This window comes from Rissa tridactyla, chromosome 15, assembly GCF_028500815.1.
Source record: "Rissa tridactyla isolate bRisTri1 chromosome 15, bRisTri1.patW.cur.20221130, whole genome shotgun sequence".
Taxonomy (NCBI): domain Eukaryota; kingdom Metazoa; phylum Chordata; class Aves; order Charadriiformes; family Laridae; genus Rissa; species Rissa tridactyla.
The window spans coordinates 1728554-1748641 of NC_071480.1; the positions used below are offsets into that span (position 1 = coordinate 1728554).

Genomic DNA, 20088 nt, shown 5'->3' on the forward strand with positions numbered 1-20088 from the left:
GAAGGGGCACGGTCACCCTTCAGTCCTTTATAATCCTTCGGGCTCTTCAGAAGGTGTTATCTGTGACTTTTCCCCTGCAGCAGGTCCCATCCGTGGTTAAAGTCCGACGCTACTTGCCTTACATTCCTACGGCACCTTTGCATGCCTCTGGGTCCCACCACGCACTGCAGAGTTAAATTGATTGGTACGCTCCAGGCAATTTCCCCTTGATTAAAGAAGACAGGTCTCTGCAGTGACAGAGTGGTGGATTATGCTTTTTAAAAATATATTCCCTGCTGGCTCACACCAGAGGAAGCCCTGTTGCTGTCTTTCTTTCCATTTGAAAGGGTTACCATGGTATTATGCTCTAAATTATATCTGTCGTCTCTGTAAAATAATAATCATAGACTCAGCAGGGTTGTATATTGCTTTTTATTCCCATTTCTAACAAGATTTTCGAGCAGCATGTCACATTAAGATCCGTGGCAGTTGAGGAAGAAGGGCCTCTCTCTCTTCCTGACAGCAAGATGGTCACAGAGGCTCCACCGCTCCAGGCTCCGGCTGAGCTTCGTCTCCACGCGGGCCTGGGCGGCCGGCAGACTTTGCACTCCTTGGCAGGGGGAGGGAGTTCCATAGTTACCCCTGGTTGGACTTGCTAAAGAGCCCCGCGAACCTCAGCCTTGCAAACGCCAAAGTGTGCGTTACCTGCCGGTGCGTGACAGAGGGGGACAGCAGCAGCTGCGGGACTGGTGCGGGGTCGGCAGCACCCCTGGCTTCTTCTCCAGCCTGGCGCAGTTCTCTGGCAGGACTTAGCCTTGGGATCTGGTTGCTAGAGCCGGTCGGGTTTTAGTCTCCCCCTCCTTCTCTCTCACCCTCTCTGCTATTTCTCTTCCCAGCAGTGGCTGGTTCTGGGCTGCTCCGTCACGTGCCGCAGCCACCGCAGGACGCGGTGCCAGTGGGGTGGCTGGAGCCCCTCATCAGTCCTCCCTGATGAGCATATTTTGAAGTTGGTCTTTTAAATAGGACTCTGGGGTCATGGCCCAGATGCTGTTGATAGTAATGCTGTGTTTGTCACTGTTCTCATGTCACCACCGGCCTCAAAGTGCTGAGGCTGCCCTAGGAGTGACATCAGGAGGGAGAAGAGCAGGGTGCTTCATCCAACCGTGCAGGGCGGCTGGAAAGGGCTTGCTACGCTGCACAAGTTATTATTATTTTAAATGTTGTTTAGGCTGCAAAGAGAAAAAGCAATATATTTTTCTTCCTGTTTTATGCCTAGGAGACTTTGTGTTCTGTCACCCTCTGATCCCCCGTCCGTGGGAGCACGCTGGGTCTCTTCCTGCCCAGACGGCGGCAGGGGAGGCTCTGCTCTGCGTCCCGCTGCTTCTTGCCGCTCGCTGGGCTGCCCATCGCAGCAGGAGCAGGATGCCAGCGGGAGCCCTGCAGGGTGTGGAAATAATTATCACCTTAGAAGCCTAGTGCCCAGAATTCACGTTACGTTGCTTCAGACCCTGAGTTCTGGACACACATTAGAGTTTTCCAGGTTTTGCAAGAATGGCTTGAAGGTTTCTGTTGGTTTGATTTGGGGTTTTTTATTGGTTGGTTGGTTGGTTGCTTGGGTTGGTTTGGGGTTTTTTTGCCTTTTTTTTTTAGCCTAATCATTTCACTTCCCTATATAGGTAGGTTTTATTGTGTTTTAGATAGCAGTATGCAAACAAAGTCTCTGACTTTCCAAGATTGTTCTGTATGTGCAGAGACCTCTTCTGTTTCCGTTTTGGCTATCCACGTGCAATGTAGTTCCATTAGAGATGAAATGGTGGAGTCACCATCTCTGGAGGTGTTGAACAGACGGGCAGACATGGTGCTGAGGGACATGGGTTAGTGGTAACTTGGCAGTGCTGGGTTAATGGTTGGACTTGGTGATCCTAAAGGTCTCTTCCAACCATAACGATTCTATGATTCTAAGTCTGTATCTCTTCCATGTATGCCCCCGAGAGCATGTTAAGGTGCAAAGAGAAAGAAAAATTCAGATGTCTCTCTCCACTGGACCATTTGACTTGGAAGATCTTCTTGGAAGAGCTGCTCTGTTACCAAAAGTCATTTAGCTGTGTGGTGTAGACTTCTCGGTACTGTGGGCGGTACCAGAGCTCTGCACCTCACTACAGAAAAATGGGCGATCCTTGTATTTGTCAGTGGATTAAAATTGAGTCTAGAGCACCTCAACTTCTAGGTGAAGCAAATGGTATTGCCTGGAAGCTGGTCTTGCATGGAAGGCTTCTAGGTTCCGGGGGGAACCAATGATTGTGCGTGGGGATGCAAGTCAAGAGAGTTGGCTGGAGTGTGTAGCTGTGCTGGATGGGTTTGGGAGACCCTTCCTGGTCAGAGGACAGTGCTAACGCAGTGTTTGAGGTAATGCTGTGGGCTGGGGCTCACTAATGGAGCCGTGGTGGGAATTGCCCTGCCCCAGGCCAGGGCTGCTTGCTGCTCAGAGCTGCTGACGTTGTGAGGCGCGAGCTGACCCATACTTGTCGCTGTGTGCAGAGCGCTGACGGGCAGCACAAATATCTCCTGGACTTCCCTCAGCACAGCTGTGGTGGGTGCAGAGCAGTGAGGTCCTACTGGGAGGGGACATGTTCCCCGGCAGAAGGATGGGGTCGTGGCTGCAGAGCAGTGAGGTCCTACTGGGAGGGGACATGTTCCCTGGCAGAAGGATGGGGTCGTGGGTGCTCTTCACTCTCCTGCTTTTCATGGAGATCATGGGGAAAAAACCCAAGCAATGGGCTGGGTCAGGTCCTGCCTTGTCAGAGCCACGACAGCCCGTCTCCGCTGGCATGTCGATGCGTGACGACAACACGGGAGACAAGTCTTGCTGGGATGATTAGCATATTCCCCGTTTCCATGCCAAATATGCATCATCTCCTGGGGCGATTATTAAGCTGCTGAGGAACCTGTCACTCAGCATTTTCCGCTAGTAAATCCTGATCTGATGATTGTCGGCCGGAGGGCGGTGGTTCCTCGGCAGCCCGGCTCCCCACTTCCCTCACAGCCTGATGGGCACAGCCGCTTCTCCCAGCAAACACCCCTCCAGGAGTTTCACTATTTTATCACCAGTGTCGTGATATTTGATATCGGTGCCTCATTGCGGCAGAGAGGGCTTCCTAACCAGCTTCTGGCCTTCCTGGCGAGGGGGAGAAGCTGGCGGATTTGGCTGAAATACAACCTTGAGGACTCAACAGCCAGATGGATAAAAGTCGCATTGACGTGGCAAAGGGCAAGGGATAATCCATTTTTCAGAGGGTTTTTTTTCATGCTGGCACCACATCCATCACTGATGCAGTGACCCGCGATCACGCATCTTTCATGCGTCCCAGCCTTAGCATTATGGCATCTCCTGGAAGCTCAACCTCGCACACGGTGTGTCCCCAGTGCTCTTTGGGGATGCAGCCAGTTGCGTTCGTGGGAGAGGCCGGTAGCTCTGCTGCGAGGAGCAAGGGTCGGGTTTGCAAAGGGAGAGAAGGGGAGATGTTAGGTTAATAAACTGATTACAGATTTGCGGAGTGTGGGTTTTCTTCCCTCTGAGGTCGCCTTACTTGTGCGTCCATCAGGAGCACAACAGCTTTTGTGGCTAGGGAAGTCTTTAGAGTGACTGAGGCGTTTGCGGTTGATGGTGGTTTTTTTTACAAATCAGTTTGGGACCTGATGGGTTTCATCTTTCTTTGAGTTGTCAGCTCTTCTCACTATTATTTTTTTTTTCTGAAATAAATAAAATAACAGTTTGGCAGCTGTAATGACAAATGTGAAACCCAAATGATTTGAGCCGTGGGCCAGTGAGCTGGGAGGGACTGCTTTACATTGCTTTTAATACGTTTTGTATTTTATGTATAAATAATTAGATGTTAGGAATAAAAGCTGTCTGTTTAATTCATGCCATTGAAAACCCTGTGTGCTGTTAATAGGCTTAGTTATAGGCGACACCTCTTTGAAATATAATTCTTTTATGCATTTTAATAGAGTTCATGGTAAACATACTGTGATAAGCAGACAGCAACTAATATTTCCTGCAGGCAGAATGCACCTAATTAAAATGAATTGATTAAAAAATTAAAAAAAAAAAAGCATGGCCACTAAAATTTCTAAACTATTTTTTCTTTTTGACAGAGCACCCGTGGCATGGTGTTGGGATGCAAAAAGCCGCACGTCTGGGCTGGTGCCTGACTCTCCGTGCTCTCTGCGGCTGAGCTCAGGACACCAGCCCCAGCGTCGGGGATGCTTTTTGGGGTGTCACAATGAGTAAAACAAATATAAAGTGTTTGGGGAAATAGAGGTTAAAAAGGGCACATTCTCCAGGTCCTACACTTGGGTCGGGACAACCCTTGTTATCACTACAGGCTGGGGGATGAGGTGATAGAGAGCAGCCCTGCGGAAAAGGACTTGGGGGTCCTGGTGGGTGAAAAGCTGGACATGAGCCAACAATGTGCACTTGCAGCCCAGAAGGCCAATCGCATCCTGGGCTGCATCAGAAGAAGCGTGGCCAGCAGATCCAGAGAGGGGATTCTCCCCCTCTACTCTGCTCTGGTGAGACCCCAGCTGGAGCACTGTGTCCAGCTCTGGAGCCCTCAGCACAAGAAGGACATGGACCTGTTGGAGCGGGGCCAGAGGAGGCCACGGAGACTCTGGGAGGGCTGGAGCCCCTCTGCTGTGAGGACAGGCTGAGAGAGCTGGGGGGGGTTCAGCCTGGAGAAGGGAAGGCTCCAGGGAGACCTTCGAGCCCCTTCCAGTCCCTGAAGGGGGCCTACAGGAAAGCTGGGGAGGGGCTGTTTGCAAGGGCATGTAGCGACAGGACGAGGGGCAATGGTTTAAACTAGAGCAGGGCAGGTTTAGATGAGACATTAGGCAGAAGTTCTTTCCACCGAGGGTGGTGAGACAGTGGCCCAGGTTGCCCAGAGAGGTGGTGGAGGCCCCATCCCTGGAGACCTTCAAGGCCAGGCTGGATGAGGCTCTGAGCAACGTGATCTAGTTGAAGATGTCCCTGCTGACTGCAGGGGGTTGGACTAGATGGCCTTGAGAGGTCCCTTCCAACCCAACGCATTCTCTGATTCTGTTGAGTAGGGCCTTATTCAGATGTTCCATTGCAGGTTGCCATAATAACTCTGCATTTAGAGCGATTCAGCCATATTCTAGCGTGACCGCCCAGATGCCAGGGTGAGGTTAGTCCCTTAGGGTGAAGAAGGGGTTTTCTGACTGTCTCTGCTCTCCACAGGGCCTTCTCTTCTCTACCCCTGAATGTCTGAAGCAACCCCAAGACCTAGTGAAGCTCTACCTGCACGAGTCAAACCGGGTGTACCGGGATAAGATGGTTGAAGAAAGGGATTATGGCACCTTTGATAAAATCCAGCTGGAGATGGTGAAGAAATTCTATGAGGTAAGTGTTGAGGTTCATAACTCTGGTAATAACAGACATGCTCACAGGAAAAAAGGTTCCTTGGGAACGCAAAGTTTGACCCAAGGTCTGCCCATCTCTCACTTGCATGGAAGGCAATGCTCCTGGATGCATCAAGAAGAGTGTGGCCAGCAGGTGGAGGGAGGTCATCCTCCCCCTCTGCTCTGCCTTAGTGAGGCCACACCTGGAGCGCTGGGTCCAGTTCTGGGCTCCCCGGTTCAAGAGGGACAGGGAACTGCTGGAGAAGGGACAGCAAAGGGCTACCAAGATGCTGAGGGGACTGGAACAGCTCTCTGATGGAGAAAGGCTGAGGGATTTGGGTCTTTTTAGTCTGGAAAAAAGACGGCTGAGGGGGGACCTTGTCAATGCTTGTAAATACTGAAAGGGGGGATGTCAAGAGGATGGGGCCAGGCTCTTTTCAGTGGTGCCCAGGGGCAGGACAAGGGGTAACGGGCACAAACTTGAAGCAGGGGGTTGGAGGAGATGATCTCCAGAGGTCTCTTCCAACCCTGTGATTCTATGATGGGAGCCCAGGAGCAAAATCTGTCATCCATATTCTGGGCCACCGATGTTGTGGTACAGGTAAATGATGCGCTCCATAAGGGCACTGGGGAGAGGAGATTTGGGCTCTGTGAATTCACTGAATTCCTTTTTATAAGTGCTTTGAGTCTCACGTGGCAAAAGCAGGAGAGGGGTCAGATGGGAGCAAAGTGAAATGCAGGCACAAATCCTTAGTGCTTTCCTCTTTTCCAAAATATCTTTCAAAGGAAAGCTCTGGACCTGCTTTCCTTCTGGCCTGGCGTCACCCAGCGGTGCTGCTATGTGTCATGCAGGTGTCACTGATGTGACAAGTAGTGCAGACGGCGCTTTTTCCTCCCCATTTTATCGTCGTCCTTGCAACAGCCTAACGCCGCGGCTATTGCTGCAGGGCTTTCCTTGTGGCCACATTCTCGTACTGTGATGAGTTGAGCTGTTGGGATTTGCAAAAAGGTGTCAGAGCAAAAGAAGTCGGTGCTGTGGCTTCTTCCTTTCCCTCGTGTCCCTCTTCCCCCTTTTCCTACATGCGGGGGCAACTATATGGGCAGAAAAAGGCATTTGCCGGAACACCATACTTTACTTGGAAAGAAGTTTTTTCCTATACTTGTTATATACACATATATATATATTTGCGTATGTATTTATATTTTTATATATATTAATGTGTGTGTGTATAAATATATATATATAAAACACTGTTCCTGCAGTGTTTTTCCTGTACTTGTTACATACATATATATACACATTTATTTTTTTTCTTGGACAGGACATTGAGGAAACTTTAGAGCAGACCAAGCGAATGAATGTTTATTGCCATTTTGCTAAAGGCATCGGTGAACCCAGCTATAGGCCTGTCCCAACCTGGGAGCAGCTGAACCAGATCCTTGGGGAAGCCTTGGACAACTACAATGAAGTCAATGCTGCCATGAACCTGGTGCTGTTTGAGGACGCCATGTGCCACGTGTAAGGGGATTTTCTGGCTTTATGGGTCTCATCATCGCGTTTATCTTTGCAATTGCTTCCATGGGGTTTCCTGGTAGATGTAGTTATCTGTAATTTTGGCTGCCGGAGCTGGAGGTGTGCGGAAGCGTCACCTGCCCGCATCGCGTGTCCAGCACAAACGCCGTGCTGCTTCTCTAGCTGGTGTTTGCAGCGTGCTTCTGAAACCGCGCGGATGCCTGGGGCCGTCAGATGGAGGGGCTGCATTCTGGTGATTATTTCAAAGCCTGGGTGCTGTTTTATCTTTGGCCCTTGATGCTCTGCATGTGGCATGAACGTTTATTGTGCGTGACAATGTTCAGGCGCCTTAGTGTCTTCACTTGATGGCCAGCTCCAGAACTAGTTATACCGGGATTTCCCCAGCTGCTTTCACAACTGGTTTCACGGAATCACGGAATCTTCAGAGTTGGAAGGGACCTCTAGAGATCATCTAGTCCAACTCCCCTGCTAGAGCAGGATTGCCCAGAGCACATCCCTCAGGGCTGCATCCAGGCAGGTCTTGAAAATCTCCAGAGAAGGGGACTCCACAACCTCCCTGGGCAGCCTGTTCCAGTGCTCTGTCACCCTCACTGTAAAGAAGTTTTTCCGTGTATTTGAACGGAACTTCCTATGTTCTAGCTTGTGCCCATTGCCCCTTGTCCTGTCACTGGGAACCATTGAAAAGAGCCTGGCTCCGTCCTCCTTAAAGCCACCCTTTAGGTACTTGTAAACATTAATCAGGTCCCCCCTCAACCTTCTCTTCTCCAGGCTAAAGAGTCCCAGCTCTTTCAGCCTTTCCTCATAAGGGAGGTGCTCCAGTCCCATAATCATCTTGGTTGCCCTTCGCTGGACTCTCTCCAGTAGTTCCCTGTCCCTCTTGAACTGGGGAGCCCAAAACTGGACACAGTACTCCAGTTGTGGCCTCACCAGTGCAGAGTAGAGGGGGAGAATGACCTCCCTCGACCTACTGGCCACACTCTTCCCTATGCAGCCCAGGATGCCATTGGCCTTCTTGGCGACAAGGGCACATTGTTGGCTCATGGATAATTTACTGTCTACCAGGACCCCCAGGTCCTTCTCCTCAGAGCTGCTTCCCAGCATGTCCGCCCCTAACCTATACTGGTGCTTAAGCCAGTATAGTATAGTATATATAGCCAGTATAGTATAGTGTATATATATATATACTGGTGCTTAAACCACTCTGGTTTAGAGCCATGTTTACACAGGTTCTTAGTGGGAGTTTCGAATGTATATAAAGCAACATTATGTGCATTCATGCATGAGTTTAAATGGATTGAGGCATTTTAACTGCTTTGATCCTTTGAAAATCCCGCTTGCATTTAGATGCCTGGAGGTCCGGATGGATTCCCTTTGGAAACTGGACATGCGGGACTACATGAAAATAGCAAGCCTTCAGTTTGTAATTGTGAACCTGTGTACGCGTCTGTGGTACAGATAGTGAGGTGTATCTCCGGCTTTCGAATACGATTTAAACGCTTGTTGGGAATCCCAGCAGGATCCCAGATGCTGAAATGCAGATGTGGCCTTAGGTCACGTCAGAAGATGGACCTGCCCTGTAAATCGTAGTTTTAGCTGATTTTCTATGAAAACACTGTGCAAGAGGTGCAAATTTGTGACTCTGAGCCAGGAGGAAGCCGCTGTCTTGCTGCACACCAGTGTGCGTGATTTCAGTTCTCGATGGACCTGGCAGCTTAATGCCGTTACTCTCATGCAAACTAAAAAAAATACATGTACTACTCCTTTCGACTAGCAGTTTAACCGTTTCTCTTCCGAGAGCTCAACAACCTGTGACTTCTGCAGTGCGGTGTGCCGGCTTCGCTGGGGCGCGTGTTCCCTTAGACTACGGGCATTTACTCCTTTGTATTCTGAGCCATACGCAGCCTGATGTCCACGGGTGTTTGTGCTTCCGTTGCTGGCAGAAAGGTGACGGCGATGTCAGTCTTGTGCTGCTTTTGAACTTCACGTAAGTCGGGATTTGCTACAAAACCCGGCGCTATCCCTCCAGTTAATATTGCGAATAATCAGGAAAGTGAGGTTTTGGGTGTGCAGCGTGATCGTGAGAATGCAGTAGATGGTACGACCCTCGAGTTGTAATAAAGCAGTACAGCGTTTCTCGCAGTCTTATTTGAAAAATTATTTAGTCTAGCAAAATACTCAGTTAAGTGAGACGAATAAAGGCAATGATGTAAAGGGGACAAATGGTGCTTGCAGTGAGGTTTTTACATGTAAAACCCTCTAACCCCCCCCCCCAACTTGGGGTTTTAACACCTGGGGCTGTCAGCAATCAGTTAAAGAGAATAAATTGGAGGCAGGCAGAGCTCCCCATCGACTCTCAGACAGGAGAAGCGAACAGACCTGGGCAATAACTCCAAGTTCATTTTCAAGAGTGAGAAAATCTCACTCTTAAGTAGTGGTGGTTTGGATAAATAACAATCATGGAATGTGTTTTCCAGACACGTTTTTATGCCGTTCTAGACATATACGAATATGCTTTGATGCATAGCAGGACTCTTCACTGAACACGAATCCCAAATGCTTTGTGATGACAAACCTTTACTGGGGAGGTCTATCAGAGCCTTCAATTTTGTATTCAGTTTTTGCATGTCTGTGTAACGTGCTTTTCCGTTGTCCTCTCTGCAAAGATGTCCAGGCCTTCACCTTAAAATAATTTTGTCCAGCCAGACTTGGCAGGTGGCAAAAAGATTGGGCATGGCCTGATTTGCCACCAAACTATTTTTTTTGTCAGCTACGTCCTTTGTATAGGTCTCAGCAGAGATGGGGATTGATTGCTGTCGTGTCTCGTAGATTGACGTTTTTCATCCCATTCAGAATACAATTTCATAGTGAATAAAATATGTATTGAAAAGCACCGGGCAGAGAAATAGAAAAATACTCTTATTAATGAGAGGTTTTGTGTGCTTCGATTTAGCTGCCGCATCAACCGTATCCTGGAGTCCCCCAGAGGAAACGCGCTCCTGGTCGGCGTGGGCGGCAGCGGCAAGCAGAGCCTGACCAGGCTGGCAGCCTTCATCAGCTCTCTGGAGGTCTTCCAGGTCACTTTGAGGAAAGGGTACGGCGTCCCTGACCTGAAGGTGGGTGATTTTTAAGGCTCAGGTTGCAGGGGGGAAGGAAATAAAAAGCAGAACTTGCCCTGAAAACTTGCTGTATATTGAGTGACACTGTTGTGAAGATATTAAAAAGCCCCAGAAGAGGTGGTGGAGCGCAGAGAGGAGCCACACCTCTCAAAATACCTCGCTGACGCGTGTCTGCACAGGGGTGCAGACAGACCTGATGTCCTCTGCCCCTCCTCTTGCTGGCCAGGCCCAAGAACGTCCCAGCCCAAGTGCCAGCGCTGGGCTGGGCTGGTGAACCCAGCGGTGCGGGCAGACATTTCACGCTTGTTCACGAAACCGTGAAGGACCAGGAAAGTTCTATTTGATTATTATTTCTAATTAAACCAAGATGTGGTAATTAACTCAGCTGTGAGGTGTCTCTTGTGGAGTGATTTGGAAGTGGAAAAGAAGCAGGAGAGAGAGGAGAGTTCCCAAATCACATCCCATTCTTCCTTTGGTGTTTTGTATAAGGAAGGGACAGTGTGGATGATTCACTGTACACAACGTGTGCCTGTGCTTATATTTATGCACAGGTTAGTGAGCTTAGGAGTTATAAATCCGCATTTTAAAATATCACTTTTTACAAGTATTTTAGCTGCTGGCTGTTGTGGTTTGGGCTGGGCTGGCCGCTAATCAGGACACTGGCAAAAGGATTGCTATTAAAAACGTTGTAAAAATCACAATCACGGTAGCTTCACTCGGTTCCGCCTGGGAGACGTGACGGCCGATGAACGCCGGGTTCCCTCCCCATCAGTGGCAGGACCTGATGACCTGTGGTTGTGTACAAGTTGTTTTCATCATGTGGCACAAGCCTGGTCCCCAGCCGCTGGGTGGTTTCAGCTCTCCTCTGCGTTTTTCAGCCCCACTCATGGGATTTTCTAGCATCTACCTGTCTATTTATTGAGGAAGCCTGCGCTCCCAGCTAGGAGTATAGCTCGATACCAGCATTAATAAACTTGTTTTCAAGGCGTCTCTTTGCTTTGCTGTCTGTGGAGGTGGAAAATAATGTGATGTTCCCTTCGCTCTGTATTCATTTTCAAAGAATTTATGCAATACGGAGACAGTTTTTTTCTCAGAGATGGAAGAGCAAGATGGTGACAGATTGCCCCGTCTGCCATTGGCCCCTCCCGCTGTTAGAATTGCTCTAGTCCAAATTTCCAGTGATGAAAGTAACAAATGATTCTTTTGGAAAAAGCATGTGTGTTTGCTGAATCGCAAAGAGAGTTTCTGTAATGTTGGCCAGTGCGTTCCTTCAGGGTCTCCTGTGTGTCTTGTATCCTGCTTGGAGGGGCAGGGAGGAAAGGGCGGAATTTGTGCTGGGTGATGGTGTTTTTCCCATCTCATGAAGAACTTGAGTTCCAAAAAGATGGTGTCCCTCATTCGGAGGACACTGTCCCCTTTGAAATGAAACAGCTTTTCCGTGTGAGCTCTCAGCATCACTGCACCCGCTGAAGGGTGAGTCCCTGCTTGGACGCTGGAAAAGAAGGAAGAAATACACAACTGGAACAATCCATGTTTGCACAAAGCGTCCTTCTCCCTTCCTTGCAAACAACAAAACAAATGTGTTGCAGCAGCTCAGGGAAAAAAATAATTAAATAAATTATTCATGTATACTTGTGAAACCAGAGAAATCAACAGCATGGGGATCCCAAGGACCAACATTCCCAGTCCCTGCTGTCTCTCCCAGTCCCTGCGGTGCTTTAGCCTCCCTGTGTGAGTTACGGTACCCACAGCCCAGGGCAGAGCGAGACTTTCTGGACTCCCCCAGCAGTCTCCACAACCAGCGATTGCCGTGATGTCTTCAGCCGTGTCCACGGACCTCTAAGAATTCCAGCCCCAGGCACGTCCCTCTGTCTCACAGCGCTGGGCAGGGCGTGCTTCTCATTTTTGGGTTATACAGACCTGGGCGTAATGCCACGTCTTACTTCGTAATGTCTTACAATGATGACAGCAGTAGACTTCCCCATATAACCGGGAAGGCTCAGCCATGAAGAAGGAGAGTGTCCAAAGTGCAGTTTTATGCTAAGTAATTGCAATTGCTTTGGTTTTGGTTAACGAGATGATTCTGAAATACCCCAGTTGTCGGTGTGGTGCTTTGCAGAGCGTAGGTGCAACCCCTAAGTCCATCCGCTTCTCAACCTCCAGGCAGACCTGGCAAACCAGTACCTGAAAGCTGGCGTGAAGAACATCGGCACCGTGTTCCTGATGACCGACGCGCAAGTGGCAGATGAGCAGTTCTTGGTGCTGGTGAATGACTTCTTAGCATCAGGTACTTCTCTTGTTGCTTTGATTTCTCCTCTCCCTTTTCAACGTAGTTTTGCTCATAGTAGCATCTCTAGTTCTAGAAGATACAGAAGGACAGTATATGAAGTTTGCTAGAAGATGCACAGGTTAAGCTCCAGAGTAAAAGCAGTGCTAAGGTCTCCTTGGTGAGGATGTGCTCCATCGTCTGGTAGATTTTTTTCTTTCTGTGATGTCTCATACCCAGTTTTCCATGCTTCGTGGTGTACTGCGTATGCTCCTTCAGTGACGTGTCTGTTGTGATACTGCAGCTGAGGACAGAGCCAAAGGAAAGTACCGACAGGAGGAGTTTGACCTGTGGATCCCGTGCATCCACACTCTAGTTGTGTAATAAAGTACCGTTGCTCCTGACTGGAATATTTGACTGGAGTATCTGCGAGTTGGTGGATGATGTAAAGCCACCAGCTGACCATGTCTGCGTGCATCAACTGCTGATCCCATTCCATTCCTTTTCCTCGCTGTTTTTCCAGATGCATTTAAGTTTTTGAGCTGTTTCTTGCCCAAACAATTGCAGAAGAGTCGGTCTACGTGCAGATGCTGTTTCCCTGCAGAACACGGCACGAGTGTGTGTGAAGGAGCACTCCCCGTGCCGGGTGCTCTGCAGCTGTGTCACTGCGACGGCCGTAGGTAACCCAGAGGGGGTGTATGCCCCAGCCTCCCTGCAGAATCACTGCCACTAACTGCCACTTTTTCCCTTATTTTGGAGTGAGGAGTGGGAAGATACCAGCTGGTTCAGGTGACCTCTGTGGATGGTGAGGGGCGGAGAGTTGACAGCACAGGGGAGCGATAGTTTGTGAGTTAACTCCAGGCTTGACATATGTGGCTATAAATTGGCCAGATGGTTTCAGCAGCAAACAAGCCCTGCCTGTGATGAATTTGTAACCAGGAGTAAGGACAGGGGTTATTGTGGAGGACGGTGTGTAGCTCCTGCCACCTCTTACACGGGGTGCAGACGACGTAAATGTCTCCTGAGTGAGGGTGAAGCTCTGCGGTGTCCTGCGGCGAGGGGCAGGCCAGGCAGGCTGGCGTCGGGGCGTCCGGGTCGCCTTACGGTGGTTTTGAAAGGTGTTCTGTTTTTCATGTGGTTGCTGTGTGGGGAAGTGGGGACAAATCAGATCTCCTCACTCATGGTGCAGGGAAGCAGCTCAGAACTTGCATCTGGGCTGAGGACAGGACCGTGGAGGGACCGTGACGTCCCGTGACATGAGCTAGTGCTGCCCAACTGGTGCTGACTGGTGGGTCTGGCTGCTCTCTGCTGCCCGCATGCTTGTTTTTCTTACTTGTTTCACATCTTATCATCACCTAAGAAACTAGAACAAAATATGTATTTTAGTCTTTCTTATAAATCAGCAGATTCCTGATTAGTGTCTTTTCCAAAGTGATTAGTGCTCATATTGGCAGTATCTCACTCAATAACGATGATTTCAATCAAATCAGAAGCCAGTAAGGAAGTGAATAGGTGATAAATTAAGGAATCACTGAAAATATATTTGTTTGGGTACATTTTTGGCAATCAATCAGTTGCGTAACTATTAACTTTTAAAAGTTTTTAAAAGATTATTAACTTCTAAAATGTTTTGGTGGTCTGGGAGTTATTTGCCCACCGCTGGAAGTGGTGGTGAACAGCTGTACAAATTGTACACGTCACTAATTCATTTGTGAAACTAAAATGATTTTGTTATTGTGTGTAGCATATTAGGTATGTAATTTTTTTGGTAATCTAATTAGCACTGTAGAACAGAAAAAAAAAAAGACATTCTGTACTTTGTCTCTATTCTATGTTTACCTTCTGCTTTTATAACAAAGTTTGCTCTTATAAGTTTTTATTTTTTAGCATAATGACCTTCTGTGCCACCTTTCTGCTGCCGGGGCCCATGGGCACTTGGCACAATGATTTTTCTCGAGGAAAGGGCTTCCTCGAGCTCCTGAAGAGGAAGGCAGCCACTTCACTTCGCTCTAAGACTGTAACAAAATCAAACGCTCCCCTTTCTTTTAGGTGAGATCCCTGATCTCTTCCCTGATGACGAAGTTGAAAACGTCATCAACAGCGTGAGGAATGAAGTCAAAGGCCGGGGGCTGGTGGACTCCAGGGAGACTTGCTGGAAGTTTTTTATCGAGCGTGTTCGACGGCAGCTGAAGGTGAGGCGGGGGCTGGGGGAGTTCGGGTCCGCACCATCCGCCTCGGTGCAGGGGCAGAGGGTGGAGGTGCTTTGGGCTATGCTGTAGGGAGGTCAGACTGCAGCCTGAAAGGTTTTTCCTCCTGTTGGTGGTACAAACTGTGATTCTCTCAGCAAGCGGTACTAACGCATTAAGAAATGCTGTCTGTTGTCATCACGTACTCATAGTGCTTTAGACAGAACTATCAGGGTTGAAAATTTTCTCTTTCAAGAGCTGAGCAAGTTCAGCCTTTCCATTTTCAAAGCCATGCACTAGGTCTTGCTGCTTGGAAAAGCTGCGCAGGGGATCAGTCTTCACGTTGTTGACAATCCATAGTCAGAAGAATGGGAAAAAAACCCCAACTTTATCTTAAAACCAGAGTGTTGGGAACTGAGTGGGACGCAACATTGCAGCCCATATTCTAGCACAGAAAGGCCTTATAAATATGTCCTAAGACATCAAAACCGTTTCAGGACTTTCCCGGTATGCCCAGCACATGGACAAAGTACAGCGCAAGGAGGATTAGACTCTTCCAGAAGGTATTTACCCATCTGCGGGTAAATAGCGCTGCAGTCCCAGAGCAGCGAGGCAGCGTGGGCGGTGAGGGAAGACTTGACCTCTCCTTAATGAAGGCAGATCCTCCTTCTAAAACACTGCCTGGTTTGTGTTGGTGGGACACGTTCACTGTGGTAGGGTGGCCCATTCACTTTGTGATGTAAGCAGGTACGTGTTTAGGATGGGGAACAGCCGGCGAGCTGAGTTTTGAGAGACAATGTGAGTACCATGCCATGGTATAGATGCCCAAAGAGAGGGAGTCCAGTCCTCTGGAGGGGAATTTCTGATGGGCGCTGAGGTGGTTTTGTAGCAATTCTAGCACCTTGGTTGTCTTCTGCCTCATGTCCCTCCCTAAATATATTGCTGTTGGCTATTGCGGTACACTGGAAGGGCAGTGATTTACTTGCGGCTGCTCCCTTTTCCTTGCCTTCCGCTCTCCTTAACGGCATGTTAGAGCAGATGGATGGAGTCAGCCGGGAAGGGCTGTTTACGCTCTCCAGCATTTCGTGACAGCATCGTGCGCTGTGCAGAAAGCTGATGGAGCCATTGCTGGTCCAGCGCATGCTGGACCTCTGGGAGCAGCACAGGAGTGGGGCTGGGCCCAAGAGAGCACCAGCACCAGCACCCCTTCTGCCTCAGGGTCTTGAGAGAGAGTGGTGTAGGTGCAGGAGAGGGCTTTTGTCCTGGATAGCTTCCTGAAGCTTGCCTGGCCCTGAGAGAGCAACATAGGGGTGCCCAAGGCTTATGCTTGAAGGTGTAGAAAGGGTTTCTACATCTCTGTCCCCTGCGTGCGTGAGCGCACAGCGGCCATGTCAGAGGAGCAGAAGCTCTGAGTCCAGTTGCCTCTTCTGGAACTGAAACAAAAGCGGTTTTGTTACAGGTTGGCTTCCACAGCTTCGAAAAACAGATCTTAGCTCACAGTGGGGGTGGTGACACCTTGTGGAGATGTCCAAGCCGATGGCGAGGCTGTGCAGGTTCCAGCCAGGGCTGACAAGCGGGAGAGGGGTGATGCGTTGGGTGAGATAACGCTGCTTCCCAAACCGGCCCTCCCTCAGGTGTTGCTACTTCATTGCATGGTGTCAACTTCTCTGTGTCCTTCGTCGTGCCTGATCAGCAGAGCTCGTAAATCCAGGTGCAGCGGGCTTGCAGGAGAAGGGCTGTGATGAATGGTGGTGGCAGGCTTTGGTCTTTGGGTGTTATGTTGCTGCTAAAGCTGGTGGTGGGGCAGCCAAGAGGAAAGGTATTGACGTTACACCCCAGGCGAGGAGTTTCCTTCTGGAAAAGGGAGAGCTTGTGCCTTGTGGCAAGGAGCGGAGCAGGATGGCTGAGGGGGACGAGGGTCCCAGCCCGCAGGGAACGGCGGGTGGAGGGGTGACAGGCGCTGAAGATGGGGAGGAAGGAGAATCAGTGCAGGGCTGAGGATGCTGAGCAGGGCAGTAACAGCCCCTTGACCAGGCCCCAGGATAATGTGAAGAGCCATTTCCCAGAGACCCACGAACTCTGCACGATTTACTGCTGCTCAGAAACTTTTAGCAGCTGTTAGATTGAAATAAAAGCCTGAAAAGCAAAAGGCCTGCTGTGTGAACATGCAACAAGCAGGGAAAACACGTTCACGAGCGCTTTTATTTCCATTCTGCTTTGTTTTGAGATTTCTCTATTTTAAAAAATTTCTCATTCTGATAAAAGCAGATTTTGAGTTTGAGCCACCTCAACCCTTTCCAGTGCTGGCTCTTGGGGAAACGATCCAGGCCCATGGTCCTGCCAGGAGAATTTAGATCCATTGGCTTTAATTCCTGGTTGTACCACTTGAATCTGGATGCCAGTTCCCTGCTGGGCGAAGCTTTGTGTCACTGCGAAAGCGGGGAAGAATGGTTATATTAAACTCCGGCTGCAGCCTTGGAAGCGTGCCAGGCTTCTGCTTTTGACCATAGCAATGCTTAACACCGCTGCTTGTTTTCATTGCGGAGGAAAAAAAGTGTTTACTGCTAGATTATGCCTTTTCCAGGCCAGGCTTGCTGGCCTGAAGTGCGAGGGCTCAAGGATAGTGGTTGCTGTACCCTGAGCTGATGGTGCGAGATCTTCCATTGGAAGTGGCTGGCTGAGTCCAGGCTGGGCGGCATGGCTGGAGCCCGGCGCCTGCTCCCAGCCATGCCTGCTCACCTTCTCTTTCCTTGGACTCCACAGGTCGCACTGTGTTTTTCACCTGTCGGTAACAAGCTGCGTGTCCGCAGCAGGAGGTTCCCCGCCATTGTCAGCTGCACGGCCATAGACTGGTTCCAGGAGTGGCCACGGGAGGCCCTCGAGTCGGTCAGCCTCCGCTTTCTGCGAGAAACAGAGACCGTGGAGGTGAGCGGCTCACCCGCCGGCATCTGGGGGTGCCCCAGCCCTGCCGGGGTTTGAGCTCTTCCGCGGGGTGTAGGCACTGGCCACACAATGCTGGTGGCAACCAGATGTGACCTCGTCCCTCCGTTCAGTGCCAGCAATGCCTCAGGCGACAAGGACGGCGTTGCAGAGGACTTTGCTCACCTTTATGGCTCCCCAACACTTAGCCAGGATGCCTGGGTGACGGCTCGGAGAGGAATTGCTGGTCACACCGTAGTGCGTTAAGCTGCATTGGACCAAGCTTGAAATACGGTCCGGGTTTTTCAGAGAGAAGCGTGGACCTTAGCAGAAGGTCCATGGGCGCCACGCTCAGGTGGTGTTGCCAGTGAGATGACGGCTCTGCGAGCAAGAAAGGCAGCTAGAGCAGAAAATAAGCCAGTGCTCATGATTATTGCAGAGAACATACGCTTTTCTCACATGTGCGTCTGAGCATCTGTAATTCTCAAGGGCAAAAATATGTCAAGTTATCATTGACGACAACCTGCTCCTGGACTAACAGAGATTCAGTTCTGTTTATTTAGCTTTTCTGGGCAGGATTTTGGAAGAATAAAGTCTACCATGTTTCTTTTTACGAGTGTGCGCTTTCCCCATTTGTACAGAAGAAAAGCCCAAATTCATACTTAAAAGACTGTTATTTTAAAAAGCTGAATGCTAGAAAAATTGCTTGGAATAACATAAAGTATGAGATAAAAAGATATAAAAAGAGGTATAAAGTACACCAACAGACAAAGTTATTTTAGAGATAACAAATGAAAAGGGATCAACTTAGATGTTACATCCTGGATTTTGCTGCACCAGAAAAAAAAGTTAATAAATTCCTTTATATACAGCACAGGCCTGCGCCGTATATAGTTGCTCTGCTTAAAATATTTTCTCCTTGTCTTCTCATCTTCCTTTTAGGATTCAGTGAAAGATTCAATAAGCAAATTCATGGCCTACGTCCACACAAGTGTCAACGAGATATCCCGATTGTATCTGAGCAACGAGCGACGGTATAACTACACCACTCCGAAGTCGTTCCTTGAGCAAATCAAACTCTATCAGAATTTGCTGTTGAAAAAGGGCAAGGATTTAAAAGCAAAAATGGAGCGACTGGAGAACGGCCTGGAGAAGCTCAACAGCACGTCAGCACAGGTAAGCAAACCCTTTGGGGTTAAAAGTTTCCGTTTCCCGTGGTTCTCTGTTAGGGGCATCTCTGCATCCTGGTTTGAAGGAGAACTTTACAGACGGAAACTCTGCAGGGTGTAAAATTTGGGCTAGGTCCTGACTCTTCTAGTCTGGCTTGAGCTGGGTTCCTGGAGGAGCACGAGTTATATTCCATACTGGAAAGGAGAAGGGAAGAGATGTGTGTCTGTTTAGGTGGTGCTAATCCCAAATGAAAAATCACCGTACGTAAAATGAGATAGGGAGGCACCTGGTTGTGTACATCTTCTTCTATATTTCATCTCTAGTGACAAAGTAGCTTATAAAATACAGGAAGATCAGTGATTTTTGGAATTGCATCCAGGAAATCTACAATAACATCAACAAGAATCCTCTCTTTCAAACTACATAGAGCATCCTTTTAAAATAAGGCTGATATTCATTTTCCTTTCATTCTGCTATCCCTCTTTAAGGAAAACTAATGCGGGTCTGAATTGTAGATTAGCCGTCCCAAAATCACCTGCTACAGAGCAGCACCGGGCATTCTTCTGTGGTAGTGACTAGATGTTGTTCTGAGTATTTCAAAAACCTCTCTGTAGCGACTTAAACTGCCTTGCAGAGCTTTGCTCTCTACATCTGTTGCTAAACTCCCGTTTTTCTCTCCATTTCATATTCTATTAACTCTTACAAATGTTCACTTACAAGCTTCTGCTGTGGCAAATGGGCCTTTCCTGAAGGTGCTCCAAAGAAATGCAGGGGGTTGAGGCGAATGAAGGCCCAGCAGGTTCAGCCCCTTCCATACATACGCTCTGGATAACGCCCGTGGCATAAATCATGTCTGTCAGGCTCACTGGGATACGTGCCTCGCTGGAGGGTGATGTATGGGCTTTATTGGTGCCTCTCAGCTCTGAATGTCTACATCTCACTTCGAACAGTTGCTTTCTTCATGGTGCAGGGCAGGTCTTTGAGGACAGAGGAGGGGAGTGGGTGTTTCACGTCCCCGTTGCAGGTTTTCGCATCTCCTTTGTGAGGCTGCAGCTGAGGTTGAAGAGCCAGGAGCAGAGAGCTCCCATCACAACCAGTGAAGCCAACCAGAGCAATACGGATGTGCCCTCGCTGCAAAGCAGACCTTACGCTTACCTTACCTACGGAGGTACATAATTTTGCTAACCTGTGGGGTGCTGCTGGTTTCGATGATGCCCCTGTGGTGGACGAGATGGGTTGGGTCTATTTTTTATGGGGAGCAACTAATAGGAAACTAATCTTTTGAGAGGAGACAAGTCCCTGTAGTGTTGGTCAAATGTGGGGACGCTTCACTGCTTTATTCTTCAGGCGTGTCTTCATTCGGGTGTTACGTTGGCAAGGGTTCTCTGAGGAGCCACAGAAGAGGTGCTGAGCAGTGGTGGAGGACTGGGCAGAAGATGGGAAGCCACAGCCGCTGTGGGTCGCGTAGGGTTTGCTATTGCGAGAAGGGTAACGGAACGC

At 49.2% G+C, this 20088-nt stretch overlaps 1 protein-coding gene across 4 annotated transcripts in view; it reads left to right on the forward strand.

The window, feature by feature from the left end:
• The window catches only part of DNAH9 (dynein axonemal heavy chain 9), a 226721-nt gene that overhangs the window by 80955 nt on the left and 125678 nt on the right, over positions 1-20088 (forward strand). For all 4 annotated transcript variants that reach the window (XM_054221603.1, XM_054221601.1, XM_054221602.1 and 1 more), the window contains 7 exons: positions 5237-5398; positions 6720-6916; positions 9882-10044; positions 12211-12334; positions 14363-14505; positions 17263-17424; positions 18361-18594. In XM_054221603.1, coding sequence (XP_054077578.1) covers positions 5237-5398; positions 6720-6916; positions 9882-10044; positions 12211-12334; positions 14363-14505; positions 17263-17424; positions 18361-18594 — 1185 coding nt within the window. The remainder of the gene's footprint in view (positions 1-5236; positions 5399-6719; positions 6917-9881; positions 10045-12210; positions 12335-14362; positions 14506-17262; positions 17425-18360; positions 18595-20088) is intronic.